Source organism: Narcine bancroftii, chromosome 4 (genome assembly GCF_036971445.1).
Source record: "Narcine bancroftii isolate sNarBan1 chromosome 4, sNarBan1.hap1, whole genome shotgun sequence".
Classification (NCBI taxonomy): domain Eukaryota; kingdom Metazoa; phylum Chordata; class Chondrichthyes; order Torpediniformes; family Narcinidae; genus Narcine; species Narcine bancroftii.
In genome coordinates this window covers 19,858,141-19,875,809 of record NC_091472.1, presented here as the reverse complement: position 1 = coordinate 19,875,809, position 17,669 = coordinate 19,858,141, and the positions used below count along the sequence as shown (strand labels likewise).

The following is a 17,669-nucleotide window of genomic DNA, read 5'->3' as shown; positions in this document are numbered from 1 at the left end:
GCCACACAAGTTGATAGGGTGGTTAAGAAGACCTCTGGTATGCTGATTTATTAGCTGGGAGATTCATTAGGTAATGTTCTAATGTTTTACCTAATGTTCATTAGGTAAAGCTCCTTAAAACTCTGGTTAGACAACACTTGCAATATTGTGTTCAGTTCTGGTAGCCTAATTAAAGGATGGAAATGCTTTGAAGAGGGTGCAGAGGAGATTTACCAAGATGTCAAGTTGTTGCCTGGATTGGAGAACAAAGTAAACAGAGCTGGAGCTTTTCTCTTTGGAGTGACAAAGAATGAGAAGTGATTTATTAAAGGTATGAAAGATTATGAGGGACAGCACAAATTTCCCAGCATAACAATAGCAAATGACAGAAGGCATCCATTTAAAGAGAGAGGATGAAAGTTTAAGGCAAGTTTTTTTTTAATTACAGAGATGGACAGTCAAGAGTTTCAGATAGGCACATGGATGTAAGTAAAATAGATGTCTATGTGGGAGAGACAGGGAAGGATTGTTATGAAGCAGGTTTACATTGAACACAACATTGTGGGCCTGTACTGTGCTGTAATGTTTAATGTTCATTGTTCTTTTGGAATTGCTCTAACAGAAGACGGGTGAAATATAAATGGAACAATGGAAGTTAAGACAACAAAAGAAAGACAAACCAGTCAGGGGGACGACTGGCAATTAAAGCATAGGATTTCTGCAGATGAGCACAAGTAACAACAGTTGGGTGACAGACGGTTGTCAGCACAGAAACCACCCCCTTGAACCCACTTGTCCACACCAGAGTTGCCAATCTGAGCAAGTCCCACTTGCCTGCATTTAGTCCATATCCCTCTAATCCTTTCCTGTCAATGTACTTGTTCAAATGTCATGATTCTATTCACCTCTACGTCTTCCTCTGGAAGCTCGCTCCACATATGCACCAACCTGCATGAAAAATTTGCCCCTTGGGTCTCTTATAAATCTTTTCTCTCTCACCTTAAATCTACCCCTTCTAATTTCAGACTCAAGCTTGGAAAAAGACTGTAATCATTCATTTTATCTGTCTTTCAATTAATATACCTCAAAAAGTTCACCCTCAGTCTCCAATGCTCAATGGAAAATCAGTCCTTATCTTTCCTTACAACTCAAGCATTCCACTCCTGACAAAATCCTTGTGAATCTTTTTTGCATCCTTTCCAGTTTAATGATATCCTTCCTAAAAAAGAACTACCAGAACTGCAGACTACACCATAATTCCAATGTCTTTTATGTCAGTAACATAATGTGCCAACTCGTGCTCTCAATAAAAGACAGGCAATCAAGCTAAATGGTTGCTTCATACCCCACCCACCTTCCCTGTGTCACTACTTTCAGGAAACTATGTGTCTTTAACCCAAAAGAATCTCTGTACCACAACGTTTTCCTACCAAATATGTTCTGTCTTAGTTGGACTTAACAGAATGTAATACCTTCTGTCCACGTGTCTGTGCTGAACATGATGCCCAAATTAAGGTTCTATGACTTGCATAGTTCCCTGTATATTTAAATACCTACCTACAAGTCTCTTAAACATTTGTAACTGCTTCCACCACTACTCCTGGCAGTCTGTTCCAGGCATTTGTCACTCTACGTGGGACAAAAATGCCCCGCACATCTCCTTTAAACTTCCCTCTTCCCCTCACTTTAAATCCAGGTGTCTAGTATGTGACATTTTGACTTTGGGAGAAAAAGATTCTATCCATCGACCTTATAATTGCCCTCTTAAAATTTTATTAACTATCAGGTCTCCCCTCAGCCTTTGATCTTCCAGAGACAATAAACTCTTTTGTTCAACCTCTCCACATTGGTCATACCCCCTAATCTAGGCAACACTCTTCAGTACCATTTCCAAAATCTCGACATCCTGTTCTAACGGAATTGCATACAATGTTCGAAATTTAGCCTAACCAAAGTTTTACAGTGCCCTCCATAATATTTGGGACAAAGACACTTTTCTCCTTCATTTCCCCATGTGCTCCACAGTTTGAAATTTGTAATCAAAGTGCACATTTCAGATTTTATTCAACGTGACATATACATTTTGGATTGACCACGTAGAAATTACAGCACTTTTTATACATAGTCCCCTCATTTCAGGGCACCGTAATATTTAGATCATAGTAAAAGTTTGTCTATGAATCACAGACTTCAAGCAGTTAATAGACAACACCAGGTATTGAGTATCTTCTTTGGTGATGCTCTGCTAGGTCTCTTCTGGAGCCATCTTCATCTCCTCCTTGTTTCGGGTCTTTTCCCCATAGGTTTTCTCTTCAGCATATAGAAGGCATGCTCGATTGGATTCAGATCGGGTGACTGACTTGGCCATTCAAGAATCTTCCAGTTTTTACCTTTGGAAAAACTCCTTTGTTGCTTTCGCAGTATGTTTAGGATCATTGTCTTGCTGTAGGATGAAGTACCATCCAATGAGTTTGGAGGTATTTGCTTGAACTTGAGCAGATGTTTCTCTACGCCTCAGAATTTGTTTTGCTACTGGCAGCAGCTGTTACCAATTAAGATAAGTGCACTAGTACCTCTGGCAACCATACAGGCCCAGGCCAGAACACCTCCACCACCATGTTTCACAGATGAGGTGGTATGCTTTGGGTAGTTCCTTTATGCCTCTACACTTTGCTCTTGCCATCACTTTGATACAGGTTAATCTTAGTCTCATCAGTCCACAAAACATTTTCCAAGAATTCTTCAGGCTCTTTTAAATACTTATTGGCAAACTGTTATCTAGCCATCCGGTTTCTGAGGCTAATTAGTGGTTTGCATCTCCCAGAGTAGCCTCCATATTTCTGTTCCTGAAGTTTCCTGCAGACTGTAGTCATTGACACCTCCACACCTGTCTCCTGAAGAGCATTTCTGATCTATCAGACAGGTGTTTGTGGATTTTTCTTCATTACGTTGAGAATTCTTCTGTTATCAAGCAGTGGAGGTCTTCCTTGGCCTACCAGTTTCTTTGCGATCACTAAGCTCATCAGTAAACTCTTTCTTCTTAATGATGTTCCAAACCATTAATTTTGGTAATCCTAAGGTTTAGCAGATGTTTTATTGTTGTTTTTCAGCCTCATTATAGCTTTTTTGCTTTTCATTGGCACAACTCTGGTCCTAATGTTCAAAAATGGCAACTACAGATTCCGAAGGTGATCAAAAGCTAGCCTTAGAGCAAGCCTAGCTCTTTTATCCTGCACCAGCGAAGAAATTAAGCATAGCTGAGTAATCACAAATACCCATGAAGCCAAAAGTCCCAAACATCTATGTATAAAAAGTGATGTAATTTCTACATAGTCAAACCAAAATGATTACAATCACCTTGAATAAAATCTGGATTGTGCACTTTAATCACATTGATTACAAATTTAAAACGGTGGAGCACAGGGGCAAATAGAGGGTGAAAAAAGTGTCTTGCCCCAAGCATTATGGAGAGCACTGTGTATGAATGCAACATAAATTCCTTTCTTTTGTACTCAATGCCCTGCCCAATGAATGCAAACTTACCATATCTTCTTTAGTACCTTATCTACTTGCATGATGAAGAATTTCAAGGAGCTATTGACCTGGACCCTCAGATTCCTCTGTACATCAATGCTTTTAAGAATACTGCCAATAATTGCATATGATCATTTCATCAACCAAACCTCACACTTGTACAGATTAAATGCCAACCTGCATATCCTTTTGTATTCTTTGAAAGGATAAGACTCCTCCACACTGTCCACAACTCCATCACTTAATGTCATCTGCAAATTTATAACCCACCCACCAATTTATTCATCCAAGTTATTTATTCTATTACAAACAACAGGGGTCCCAAGACAGATCCCTGCGTAATACCACTGGTCTCGGACCTTCAGCCAGAATAACAGCCTTCCAGCACCCTGTTTTCTATGGGCCTACTAATTTGGAATCCAAACTATCAATTCTCCATGGATCCCATGCATTTTACCTTCTGGATCAGCCTATCACAAGGGGCCTTGTCAAACACCTTGCTAAGTCTACAGAGAGCATCTACTACCCTTGTCAATCATCTTTGCCAACACCTAACCCTAACCGCACCTGACCTGCTCTGCAACAAGCCATGCTATTTGCCCTCAATCTGACCAAACTTTACATATATGCGTAACCCTATCCCCAAGTATCCTCTCCAAGTTCCCGACAACTGATGGGAGATTGTGATGTAATGTGAAAATACACTAACCTGAACTAAACTCCATTAGCCATTCTTCAGTCCACTTATCGGCATACCATGAAGTCAAGACTGTTATCATCTTAGATATTATCCAATTTTACTGTCATCTACAAATCTTCTAACCATGCCACTAAAATTCTCATCCAAATTATTAATAAAAAATGACGATCAACAATCCCTGTGGCAGACCATTTGTCACGGGCCTCCAATCCTGAAAACCATTATCCTCCAAAACACTGTTTCCCATCGCCATGTCAATTTTGCATCCAATTGGGTAGCTCACCTTGGATCCCATGTAATCTAACCTTCCCAAATCAGTCTACTATGCAAGACCATATCAAGAGTATTCCTTAAAGTCCATGTAGTCAATGTCTACCACTCTACCCTCACTCTTCTTGGTTGCATCTTAAAAAATAAAAATCAAATTCATGAGACATGATTTCCCACATACAAAGCCATGCTGATTATCCATATCTAGACCTTGGCCTTCCAAATGCATATAGTTCTTGTTTCTTAGAATTCCTTCCAATAATATACCCACAACTGACATTAAGCTCATCAGTCTATATTTCCAAGGTTTGTCAAACTAAAGGTTCAATATTAACCACCCTCCAGTCTTCCATGGCTAACAATGATACAAATATCCTTGCCAGTGCTGCGGTCACGTACCTGCCTTTGTCGGGAGCAGTGCAGATGCTGCTAATGTTGTAAATGATACGACGCACAATAGCGTGCATGCATGGGTGTGTTAAATGCCAATATATGGATGATGGATCTCAGACACAGGAGGAAGAGGAGGAGAGTGAGAGCGTCAGAATAACCCCTGTGGTGGTGAGTCATTGAGAAGGTCAGAGGAGTTTGGGTGGGTGGTTCTTGGGGTGTAAAAGAATGCAATGCTGTATCTAGTGAATAATAAAGAAAGTTGACTTCATGGTATGCCGAAAGTAAAGAGTGTTGTTTTTAAGCTGTGGTAAATCAGTGCTGTTACACTATTCTCCCCAATTTCTTCCCTAGCTTCACAAGAGGATAGACTTGGTGAGGCCCAGGGGATTTATCTTTTGTGTGTTTCAAGTCCTCCAGAACCACTCTTCTGTAAATGTGAACTTTGTTCAAGACATTATTTACTTATTTAATGCTGGATAAATTATAATTAGAGACAAGGAGATGACAGAGGAAATTAATTAGTTTTTGCATCAGCCTTCAATGTTGAAGACATTAACAATGTATTGGACATTAAAGAATGTCAGGGAAGAGAAGCAAGTGCAGCCATGATCACCCAAGATAAGGTACTTGGGAAGCAAAAAGGTCTAAGGGTTGAGAAGTCTCCTGGACCAGATGATATGAGCCCTCAGATTCTGAAAGAAGCAACTACAGAGACTGAGGAGGCACGAATAACAAACTTCCAAGAATCGATGGGTTCTGGCATGGTTCCGGAAGACTGGAAGATTACAAAGGCCACTCCGCTATTTAAAAAGGAAGAGAGGCAGCAGAAAGGAAATTAGACATCTATTAGCCTAATATCAGTGGGTTGGGAATTGTTAATAGCCGATTATCAAGTATGATGTACTTAGAAGTCAGCACTTAGAAGTGCTGACAAGATAGGCCAAAGTCAGTATGGTTTCCTTAAGGGAAATCTTGCATGGACAAACATACTGCAATTTTTTGAGAATACCACAAGCAGCCTAGACAAAGGACATTCAATGAATATTGTATATTTAGACTTTCAAAATGGCTTTGACAAGGTGCTACAAATGAAGATGCTTCACAAAATGAGAGCCTGTAGTGACCTAGTGCCTACTCTGCGGTCCAACACAAGTAGCGACATCTGAACACAATGATTGAGCAGGCAGCACAGACCTAGACAGCCTTCTTCTATAGGCCACAATGGCAAGGGAGGAAACAAACCAATCAGTAATCGGCAGATCGTAAAGCCACCAATCTGCAATCGGCAGAGTGTAGGCCACGGCTGCTGATGGTACAAAGGCTCAGCTGACCTATAAAAGACAGAGCAAATGACCCAATAAATCAGTACTGTTCATACTCTCGAATGTGCTTGTCTTCTCCAGAGCTATAACTGCAGCCGCACACCACAAGCCCATGGAATTACAGGAAGTATACTAGCATGGGTAGAGCATTGGCTGATCAGCAAGAAATAGGGAGTGGGAATAAGGGGATCCTATTCTTGTTGGCTCCGGGTTACCAGTTGTGAACTGCAGGGGTTAGTGTTGGGGCCACTTCTTTTTACACTGTATGTTAATAATTTGGATTGTGGAATAAATGGATTTGTGGCTAAGTTTTCAGATGATCCAAAGTAGAGGGTCAGAGAGTGAGGAGGTAATGGAGAGGATTAGATTAAGAAAATCGGCAAAGAAGTGGTAAATGAAATATAATGATGGAAAGTGTGCGGTCATCTACTTTGTCAAGTCAAGTCACGCTTATTCATCGTTCATACCATGCTCGCACGGTAAAGACGAGATAATGGTTGTCCAGGACCACTGAGCATATTTACATAAATAGAAGTTAGAATAGAAGTTAAACACATTGAAATATTAAAATAATAAGATGTATACAGTAAATGTCCACGGTACACTATCCACATATGTTCTGGGAATTCAGGAGCCTGATGGCTCAGGGGAAAAAAACTGCTGCCCAATCTGGACTTAAGGGCCCAAGTGCTGCAGTACTTCCTACCAGATGGTAGAAGGGAGAAGAGTTTACATGAGAGGTGTATGGATTTCTTCACAATGTTTATTGCCTTTTGCCTGTATCAAGTGTTGTAGATTTCCTTCGTAGTAGGAAGAGAGCCTTCAATGGTCTTTTATTTAGATGATGCTAAGGAACTTGAGTGCTCAAGCGGGTTACCCTCAAGGTTAACCTCCAGGTTGGGGATGTCACATGATGACGTGGAGTTAGGCTGTTAAATCCTGACCCTTCTAAAAATTTGGTTAAAAATTACCTAAAAAGTAATGCAATATATGTAAAAAAAACCTCCTTTAAACTGACTTTGAATATATCCACTTGCTCACAACCATAGTGGAAAAAAAAGAAAAATCCGCTACTGACTTAACACTGTGCAACATAAAGAAGACAAGAAGAGACAGATGACGAGGCCTGAGCTGCCCCGGAGATGGGTGAGCAGCCTCCGCTGCCGCAATGAAGTGCCCTGCTTCCAGTGAAATGGGATGATGGGGCTGAAGAGGAAGAAACCGGAAGTCAAACCAGAGGTTGAGCAGGTTCGTCCAAATCAGTGTCGGAGTCAGATAGTTCCTCTTCTGACAGTAATCAAGGGGAAGATGAAGACACAGAATCGACCATATCCAGGGAAGTGAGTAATGTGGATATATTTAATGGACTAAGAAGTATGAAAGTTACAATGAAAGCAGAAATAAGTAAAATAACTGAAGTTATGAATACTATGAAGCAACATATTGATCAAAAGAAACAGGAGGTTAATAAATTAAAAGAATATGTGGAGCAAGTTAAAGACAGAATGTCTAATATGGAGAACAATGAGACTGCCTTGACTGTTCTAAAGCAAAAGCATTGCCAAAAAAGTTGATGTTCTGGAAAATGACAGTAGAAGGAATAATATTAAAATTATGGGTTTGAAAGAAGAGCTGGAACTACAACATTCCAGAAATACTGGACCAAGAGTACTCTGTGAGAGAAATTGAAATCGAAAGGGCTCATAGAGCCCTCCGATGTAAAGACTGCCCCCGCCCGGAACAAAATCCGCATTCAGTACTGATAAAATTCCTGCAATATCAGGATAGAGAAAAAGCACTGAGAATAACTGCACAGAAAGTTCGTCAAAGACAAAGGCCACTTGAATATCAAGGGAGTAAAATTTTATTTTACTCAGATGTCAGTGAAGACCTTTTAAAGCGAAGAAAAGTATTCAATCCTGCGAAAAAGACATCATGGGAGAAAGGATATCGTTCTTTTCTACAACACCCAGCGACGTTGAAGATTTTACTCCCAAATGGACAAAGCAGGTCCTTTCTGAACCATCATGAGACAAAAAAATTTGTGGAAAACTTGCCAAGTCAACAATTGGACTGAAGACCTTGAAGATGAAGAGCAATGTGTGTTTTTTTTCTCTTCCTATTGACTCTGTATGATTGAGTTGGAGTTTAACTGTGATTATGAAGTTCTTTTCATATTTAATAAAAGAAATGTATCAAGATTCTCCGGGGGGTGGGGAGAGGTGGAGGAGGGTGCTGACCACCATTGATTCACATGTGTATCTGTGACTTCGGTGGTCATGGCCTGCACAAGGGAGGGTGATAGTGTTGCTATGGTTAGCAATGCAGCAAGGGTTTTTTCCCCCCTTTTTCTTTCATTCTGTTAAATGGTATTATATTTAGTGGTGTACTTAATTTTATTTTCTATTTATATTTTTCTTCTTTTTCATTCTTGGATTGTCAGGTGGGCCGAGGGCAAGCATAGAAAAGATGCTGAATTATATAACTTTTTGATGGAGGTTTATGGGACAAGGTGATGGAAATAAAGGTTAAACACACAGTAATGAGTAAATCAGTAAAACTCTTAAATTTTAATATTAATGGGCACATCAAATGGAATAAAATACTAGCACACGTTTTTTAAAAAAAAGGGTGTAGATGTAGCCTTTCTACAGGAAATGCACTTGACGGAATAAGAACATTCAAAATTGAAAAGAAATTGGTTTGGCCATGTTGTATCTTCTTCATTTAACTTGAAATCTAGGGGGTAGCAATTTTATTTAATAAGAATCTTCCAATTGACATTCAACATGTTGAGATCCAGCAGGTAGGTTTGTGTAGAGACTACATGTCGAACACAAATAATGTGCTATACAAATTAATACAATATAATTTTTTACATCAATTATGTATCACACCGTGAAAACTGCACAAAATAAAATCAGACTTTTCAAATAAATGTTTTAAATGTGGTATGGAAAAGGGTAGTTTTCTGCATTCCATATGAAATGTGTCCAAAAGTAAGACCGTTTTGGGTAAAAGTAGGGGAATTATTCAAACAAATTACTAATATTTCATATCCACAAAATCCTGATTTTTTTTTTAGGGAATGTTGAGGGAACCAATCGTAAACTGGTCCTTTCATCTACTCAACAAAAGTTTGTGAAAATAGTATCAGCAGTGTTAACCTGGCAGTCAGATTCTTATCTGGGCATACAGATTGCATGTGGAAATACAAAAGTCCATTCCATTGGAAAAGAAATTACATATAATTTGAGAAATAAATACATACCTACAAATATGGAGCCCAAATGTACACAACACAGGCATTATGGATTAGTTTTATTCTTTTCTAATCGCCGTTCCCTACGACCTCGCCAGATAGCACAGATAACGTTCCCTATGACATTATCAGCACTTTTATCATTATTTTTCTTTTTTTTAAATGTGTTATTAACATGCATAACTGATGATTGATTTGCTTTTTGGGGGTTAGGGTAGAGGAGAGTTTTAGTTTTTAAGGGGAGAGTGTATATATTTATTTTGTAGTCAGTAACAATTTATTATTAAAATGATGGTTGTATATGGACTATATATACTACCTTAAAATAAAGTATTTTTAAAAATGTTTAACCTCCAGTTGATTCGGTGGTAAAGAAGGCAAATGCAATGTTGACATTCATTTCTAGAGGAATAGGATACAAGAGAAGGGATGTGATGTTGAGGCTTTATAAGACATTGGTGAGGCCTCATGTGGAGTACAAGGTACAGTTTTTGAGCCCCTTAAATAAGGAAGGATGTACTGGCATTGGAAAGGGTTCAGAGAAGATTTACAAGAATGATTCCTGAAGAGATTAGCTTATGAGGAATGTTTGACAGCTCTTGGACTGTACTCCATGGCATTCAGAAGAAATGGGAGGGCATTTTGAAGGTTGAAAGGCCTGGAATGAGTAGATGTGGCCAAAGTTGTTTCCCATGGTAGAGGAGTCAAGGACAAGAGGGCACAACTTCAAAATTGAAGAGCGCCCATTTAAAACAGAGATGCAGAAAAATTTATTTAACCTCTGGAATTTGCTGCCACAGGCAGCTCTGGAGCCCATCCCACTGGGTATATTTAAGGCAGAGATTAATAGGTATCGGAATAACCAAGGTATCATAGTGGGAGAATGGATAAGCACATGGGGAATGGCCTACTTCTGCTCATGTGTCTTATACTGCTTCAGCGTTGTATCTTTGTTTTAATATTCCAATCCTCTCAAAATTACCCTATTTCTGATGTTTGCTGCGGCTCAATTTTTAACATCACATTAAAACTGGGTTCAAATACAAAAAGTTTGGAAAAGAATAGTATACATGTGTCAGATGTGGAGCCATGGTTACTGATCAAGAATGGTCAGCAATTGATATTCAAGCAATAAGCTTGTGTGCAAATTTGAAGGGTTTGGAAGAAGAGAGGCAGTATCTGATTGGATATATCAAAAAATTAAAGGACAGAAATTCATTGTGAACGAGAATTATTTACAAATGGAAGTGTGATTCAACCACAATCTCTGCTTTTCTATAATATATACACAAGAACTTGATTTTAAGCACATGGTTTAATTTTGTAAATTGAAGATAACATTAAGCCTACAAATCAAGCACCAATGAGGAAGATCTCTATTTTAAAGTTTCCAAATGACGCCAGCACATTAGCCCACATCACAAACAATGATGAGACAATGTTCAAGGAGGCGAAACATCTCTCCCTCCATGTCAACATATTGAAGGAGCTGGATAGAGCACACGTGAGGTCTGTATCAAGCGATACTGAGGAGAAGATGGTACAGATCTTTAACATTTTCGGTATAAATAACACACAATTTTGTACTACCAGTATACTTGAGATTAGGCTGACATGTCTGGATAGCACACAAAACTATTCACTGTATCCTGGTGCACATGACAATAAACAATTCTCTAGAATAGTAATAGACCAAAAGAGCAAGACTGGGCACACCAATTACAGGCAAAATTTAAATTTGTAAAGTGCATTTTGCCAGGAAATAACATGAAATTTCAATACAAACTAAAGGGTTCAACTTCAAAGTTGATGGAATATCTGAGAACTAGCGTGGACTTGAGCAAATTAAAAAAAAATGCTTACAATGTTGTTGAGGAACCATATGCCTTTACGGGTTTGTATGCAGCAAAACAAATTTAAAAGCTTTTCAAAATTTGTATTAAAACCTGGTTCAGCTCCCATCTGGAAAATGTTTTAAATTCTGGTTGCAACACTTCTTAGGAAGGGTGTGAAAGCTTTTGAGGATGAGCAGTAGGACTATAAAGAAGAATGTAAAGTTGTATCCAGAAAAACACAAAAAAATTCAGCCCAGGAACGGAAATATTATATTTAGACCATTTATAGTCTTATGCTAATTAGGTCTCCAACAAATATCTTTTTAACTTAAAAAGATATTTCAAAAAAAAATTAACAAAAATCAAAGTCTTTTATATGCATATATGTAATGTTTTGAAGTATCCAATTCTTTCTACACCAATGGGAATCATTGCCATTGAGAAGCACACCAAAACTCTTTCAATTTGTTATTAATTTTGGTAATTATTGTTCTTTCATGAGGACTTGTTAATAAGAGCAGTTTATTTGATTTGTAAATTTTTTAGTGTTGAAACACTAAGTAATGGAATTGTAAAAGGTCTCTAGGAAAGGTGTGGTTTTGGGTTATGCAATTGCTATGGAAATATAATACTTAAAAGGAGTAAAGTTAGTTGGTGATTGAGTTCAGGAATCAATAGACATGATGGAGTTTCACAACTGAACACTGGATGTACAGATGAGTACATTTAGAAATTGAGGACAAAAATCGTCAAGGGAATTGATTTCCAATAGATACGGGGAATTTGCAATTGTGAGGAATTGGTAGAATACAAGTTACAATACAGATAATGAAAGTAGAGGAAGGCATTCGAAGCATTTCACATACAAGATATTCAAATTAAATAAAGGTTAAAAAAAAACAGACACAGCCCTACAAAGACATCGAAAAAACAAAGCATTTACAAACCATGTGTAAAAAAAACCAAGCCTTCAAATTAAATAATGCGGAGACAAAAGCAAGCAAGAAAATAACAACACTGACAAAATGAGAGTGCAGCTGCTGGAGTTAAGTTGCCTGCAACTGGCTGAGAAAGATCAAAGCTAGAGATGACCGCATTATCTACTCAGTCAATCTTAACAAAATTAATGCTATGATGTGGATAGTGGAACTAAATTACAGATCAGAACAAATGAAGAGTGAGAGATAAATAACATTACAAGAACTAACTGGAACAGATTTTTTGTTGCAGACAGTGGTCTAATTTGTAATTTACCAACATCCTGTATCTCAAAATGTGATGTCAAAAACAGAACCAACTTTTAAAAAAAAGAACTGGGTACTTAATTAATCATTGCCAACCCTTATTTTAATAGCATTTATTATCTATCTTCTAACTGGATTACTGCCAACCTATCAGAGATTATTCCAAAAGATATTAATAAAATAAAAAGATTTACTTGATTTACAGAATGCACACCATCAAACCGCAAGCATTTTCAAACCAAGGGCTCACTTGGATGTTATTTTTCAGAAGCTAGATAAACATTACATAGCATGCTCTCCTTCAATGAACTCTCCCCGCTCCTCCCCTTTTAGGTAGGTCTCTGCTTCATAGTCTCCAGTATCACTTTCATCCTTCTAGTGCATTGCTTCAGCTTTTTATTCTGCAAGTGACGAGTGTTATATAAATATATGTTGAAGGTAGGACTCTTTGAAAGATTAATAGCTGTTTGAGGTGCCTTATTTTATAAGCAGCAGTAATTGCTCTTACCACTCTGCGTTTAGGATGACTGAGAGAGGTGTCCATTTCATCCTCCCCTGTAATATCTAGATTAGGACTGGAGCTACAGTTCATTCGATCTTCCTCTTGCCTTTGAAGTCTATCTGCAACTGCTTGAATAGCTTCTGTCCATTCTTCCCTGTGTACAAAACAAAAAGTCTTTGGGATTAATGCAAACTCTTTGAAAGTTTGTGCACTTTTCATGATTTCTGTTGCTTTGGTCTTTTTTTTAAATTTATAGACAGCAAAAACAATGGGCCAAACTGGTGAACTCAGGGTTAAGTCTGTTTTCCCATGTCGTAATTGCTACAAGATCCTTGCAATTCAGTTTTTCTGCATTTCTGCACAACATGGTCTGTTTAAAGGAGGCAACCAACTCGTCAAACAGATACAATTTTATACAATTTAACTCAAGTAAAATTCCGATGAAAAATATACTTTTTTAGCTTGCCTAGTCTATTAGTGCTCTCAATCACTAAAACTTGCAACTAACAATTCATTTGGATTGAAAAATCAGATGAGACCCACCTGTGGCCAGTCCAACTTGCATTTCAGTATTACTCTCTGCATAAATGACCATTATGTTATCTTAAATTTGTAAGTACATGTGAGTATGAGATAATCTGGGCATAGCAATTTTAAAATTGCTACAGCACATAGTCCAAGGCTACCAATGAACAGTATTTCTTTCTCCTCAGGCAACCTTAAGACTAAGGGTACCCACAATTTCCAATCACAATCTGTGGATATGATTGCCACCAAACTAAGCTTACAACAAAATATTTTTAAATGAATAATTATTCAACAGTAGTCATGCACATTTAGCAAAGTCTTTGTGCAGAAGTAAAACATGATTAAAACCAATGTGCAAACATTTATATACTCATGTGCTACTTTGTTATGGTCATGCCAGTTTTTCTCCTCTCCTCATTATTTTAAATTTGAGGAAAGTCCGTTCATGTCTCAGATAACGCAGGCAATCTCATGATCTGAATGTCTCAAATTATCACCCACTACGGATTTGGTCAGAATTCATAAAATTGTTCACATTCTATGAGGAGAGTTGTGACTAAGCAATTCAAGTGCTATAATTTCCAAGGATGCCTCTATCATTTGGCCATCTGATCCACTGGAATTTTCTTTGATTTTAAGCAGTTCAATTGTATGTTAAAGTACATGGAACAAAATCAAAAGATACACTTTAAAAATAACTTCTTAAAGTGTTTGCCTTATACAAGCGAAGAGGAGTAACATAAATGGATACTAGGTATTTGTTCCCATTTGTCAAGAAATAGTAAAATATAGCATCATGCATAATTCCCATCCAAATTTGAGGGTTTTTTTTTTCAGAATGATGCAGAACACTGTTGATATGTATCTAGGTGATCTTTGCTTTGAATAAAACATTTTAATTACATTTTATTCTGAAATAATTTCTGATACTTGAGAAGCAAACATGTTGGCAAACAAAAAGTTCAAAGCAAATAGAATTTTGAAAACAAAAATAATGAGAAAAAGCAAAGGTAAAGGAACCTTGCTTTTTGGCATCCACTGTAAAATCAGTACTGCTTGCTTCCTTTACCACCTCCAAATCTACACTTTGCTTCACCGACATTATTTCCCTTATTTCATTAGTTTCTTTGGCTTGGCTTCGCGGACGAAGATTTATGGAGGGGGTAAATGTCCACGTCCTTCTAAAACTACCCAATTCTCGGTACTATGCCACTCTATTGTTCTGGACTACAAATTCAAACTTCTTTAACCTCTCTTCCATGTTGTATTTTTTTTTGCATTTCACTCCTTATTCTTTGCAATTACTAAAACAAAGACATTTTTAAAAGCATTTTAAATGACATGAAATCCAGTAGGGCCAAATAGGCTTGTTACAAGCCCAAAGACCTCAAAAACTAGCAACCACAGAAATTCACCAAGACAATGGCTACTTAAACAAAACTGGTTTTATTTTCTTAATACATAATAGTAAGGTCAATACTTAACTCCCTTCTAATTCTAAACGCACCTGTAGGTAATGTTTATGTGTTCAGGAAAGTTCTTTTTCATTGTCAAATCATTCACTTTTCACTTCTCTAAGTTCACTGCCATCAGGTAATCTTACGTACTGTGTCCAGAATTGAACAGTTATTATATTCACCAGGCTCTGGTGCTTTAACGTAGGTTGTTACCGCTCAGGAAGGTCTTTGTTGGTTTCAGCGAGATATTTGTTGTACGTTGTGTACGGGCCCAGAGGACCCCAAAACCCAGCAGCAATAGAATTCACCAAGACAAATGGTTGCTTAAACAAAAGTTACTTTTAATTTTCTTTAAAATTAAAAAGAGGATCAAACTTTAACTTCTTACTATCAAATTAACTTAACTTAACCCCCTTATAATTCTAAGCACACATGTATACAATGTGTGTGTAAGTTCAGAAAAGACTTTTGGTTCACAGTCCAATCTCACTCCTCCAAGTTCACTGGTTGCAAGCAATTCTTATTCTGTGCACAGAATTTAACATTTATGAATTTCACCAGGCTTTAGTGCTTGAAAAGTAAATGGTTAATGTTCAGGAAGGTTTTGTTGGTTTTCAGAGAGAGATTTGTTGCTCGTTGGACACCCACAACTGATTCCTTCAGATCAGCCACTTTAGTGTCTTGCCAAAGAAACTTGCCCAATCAGGGTCTTCCAGATGATAACCTCGTTCTTTTAGGTGACCACAGAGTTCCTTTTTGTTTCCCTTATTTCAAGTTAAACATTATACAGCCAGTCCTCTCCTCTTGTAAGGACCACAAGGGCTTTGACCAGGTTGAACTAAGAACTCACAACCAGTCTTCAAAATGGGGTTTTTCCACAAGCTTGCCAGCTTGTCATGTTTTAGTCCCAGCTTCTTCGGAACTGTAGAACTCAGTTCTCTCTCTCTCTCGCTCAGAGAAAACCACATGACCCTCTCACAACAGCAAACTGCACTCAGACTGCAGCACCGGACCCAATCTTCTGAGTCCATTTATCTGTTACTTTCTAAAACAATAATCCATTACTCCACAGCCTATCCAATTAACACCTACTTGTGAAGTCCTTCAGAAAAGCAGTTTCCATTGTCTTTACAAAGGCACTGGGAGCCTGGACCATCTGGCTTCAGCAGACCTCTGGCATTTTAAATGAGATCTGTGTTATGAAGCGTTTGTGACCTACACTAAACCCCTCCCCCCACAATTTATCTTCATTAAATCATCTCTATATGCAATATAATATATAACATAATCTGTCAAAGTTGGACACACACACTGATCTTCAATCAGCAACTGAAGTGTCTTACAGAAGAAACTTGCCCCTTCTTGGGTTTTTCCAAAAGATAACCTCTTCTTCCAGGTTACCATATGTTCTTCTTTTCCCCTATCCCAGAAGAAACACAACAACCAGCCACAGACTCTGCAATTGACTACAGAGATTTAGAATAGGCTGAACTCAGAACTCAAAACCCTTCTTGAAATGGGGTCTTGCAGCATGTCTGCCAAATTGCAGCCTTCACCACAAACTGTTGTAGATACTCTGACAAACAATGGATATTTTTCTCTCTGTTTGCAAAACCACGTGGTCCCACAGGACAACAAACATCAACCAGACATTTAAAACTCTGGCACCAATTTAAAAGCAAAAGAGTTCTCAGTTCCTGAGCTTGGACATTGTTCAAATATGCTGATCCATTAACACCTACTCGTGAAACTCTCACAAGCACTTCCATTGTCTCTGCAAAGCCAACTGTAGACACAAAGTCTACCCTTGCATAGTAAATGAGATGTTTGTGAAATGTGACCTGATAACTAAACCTCAAAATCTTACCCTTTTAAGATATGTTTTATCATAATTTTATTAACTTATTCTGTAGCAAAGTTATTAAGCATCCATTTCACACAACACTTTTAACATTGAAAACATTCTAATCATAACTTCCCATACAGGGAATAAAAATAAACCAATGCATTTCTAATAGTGAGTGCGCATTGGTGGTCATATCCTTACAATGCTACTGGACAGAAAAATCAAGGATTTTGACTGAGCAACAAGGGTGAACTGCCATCAAGATGATGTACGACCGTAAGGAACATCCATGGGGGTGCTATTCCCAAGCATTTTCCAGGTTTGCAAAATACTGACAAAGTTTTGGTTAGAAATTTAGTAAAAGATGCACACACTATAGACATGGTACATTCTAGTGAAGAGAATTAACACATTACTTTAAGTTTATTGTAATATTATACCTGATGCACAGACAAGGGTTCTTTTGTGAGCATTCTACAAGTCAACTTTAACATTCATAGGGCCATATAGGAGCAAAACTGCAAAGTTCCAATGAAACAAAAGATCAATTAGTATCAAGGGCAACATGACAGTAATGTAACCTTCATTCAAGAGCCCATTGGGTGTGGGGAAGGAAGTTTTCTTTAAACCTGTTGGTGCATGATTTCATACATTTGAGCCTGCTCCCCAATGGGAAGAGGGAGAAGAGCATGCCTGGGGTGAGATGGGCCCTTCAGTATGTTGGCTCCTTTTGTCAAGCAGTGTGAAATGTAGATGGAGTCCATGGTGGGGAAGGGAGTTTGTGTGATGTGGATCTG

At 38.0% G+C, this 17,669-nt stretch overlaps 1 protein-coding gene across 11 annotated transcripts in view; it reads right to left on the bottom strand.

Annotated features, from left to right (window-relative positions):
• Nucleotides 1-17,669, bottom strand: part of akt3a (v-akt murine thymoma viral oncogene homolog 3a) — a 416,568-nt gene that overhangs the window by 163,247 nt on the left and 235,652 nt on the right. For all 11 annotated transcript variants that reach the window (XM_069930899.1, XM_069930893.1, XM_069930900.1 and 8 more), the window contains one exon: nt 13,048-13,195. In XM_069930899.1, the coding sequence (XP_069787000.1) occupies nt 13,048-13,195 (148 nt within the window). The remainder of the gene's footprint in view (nt 1-13,047; nt 13,196-17,669) is intronic.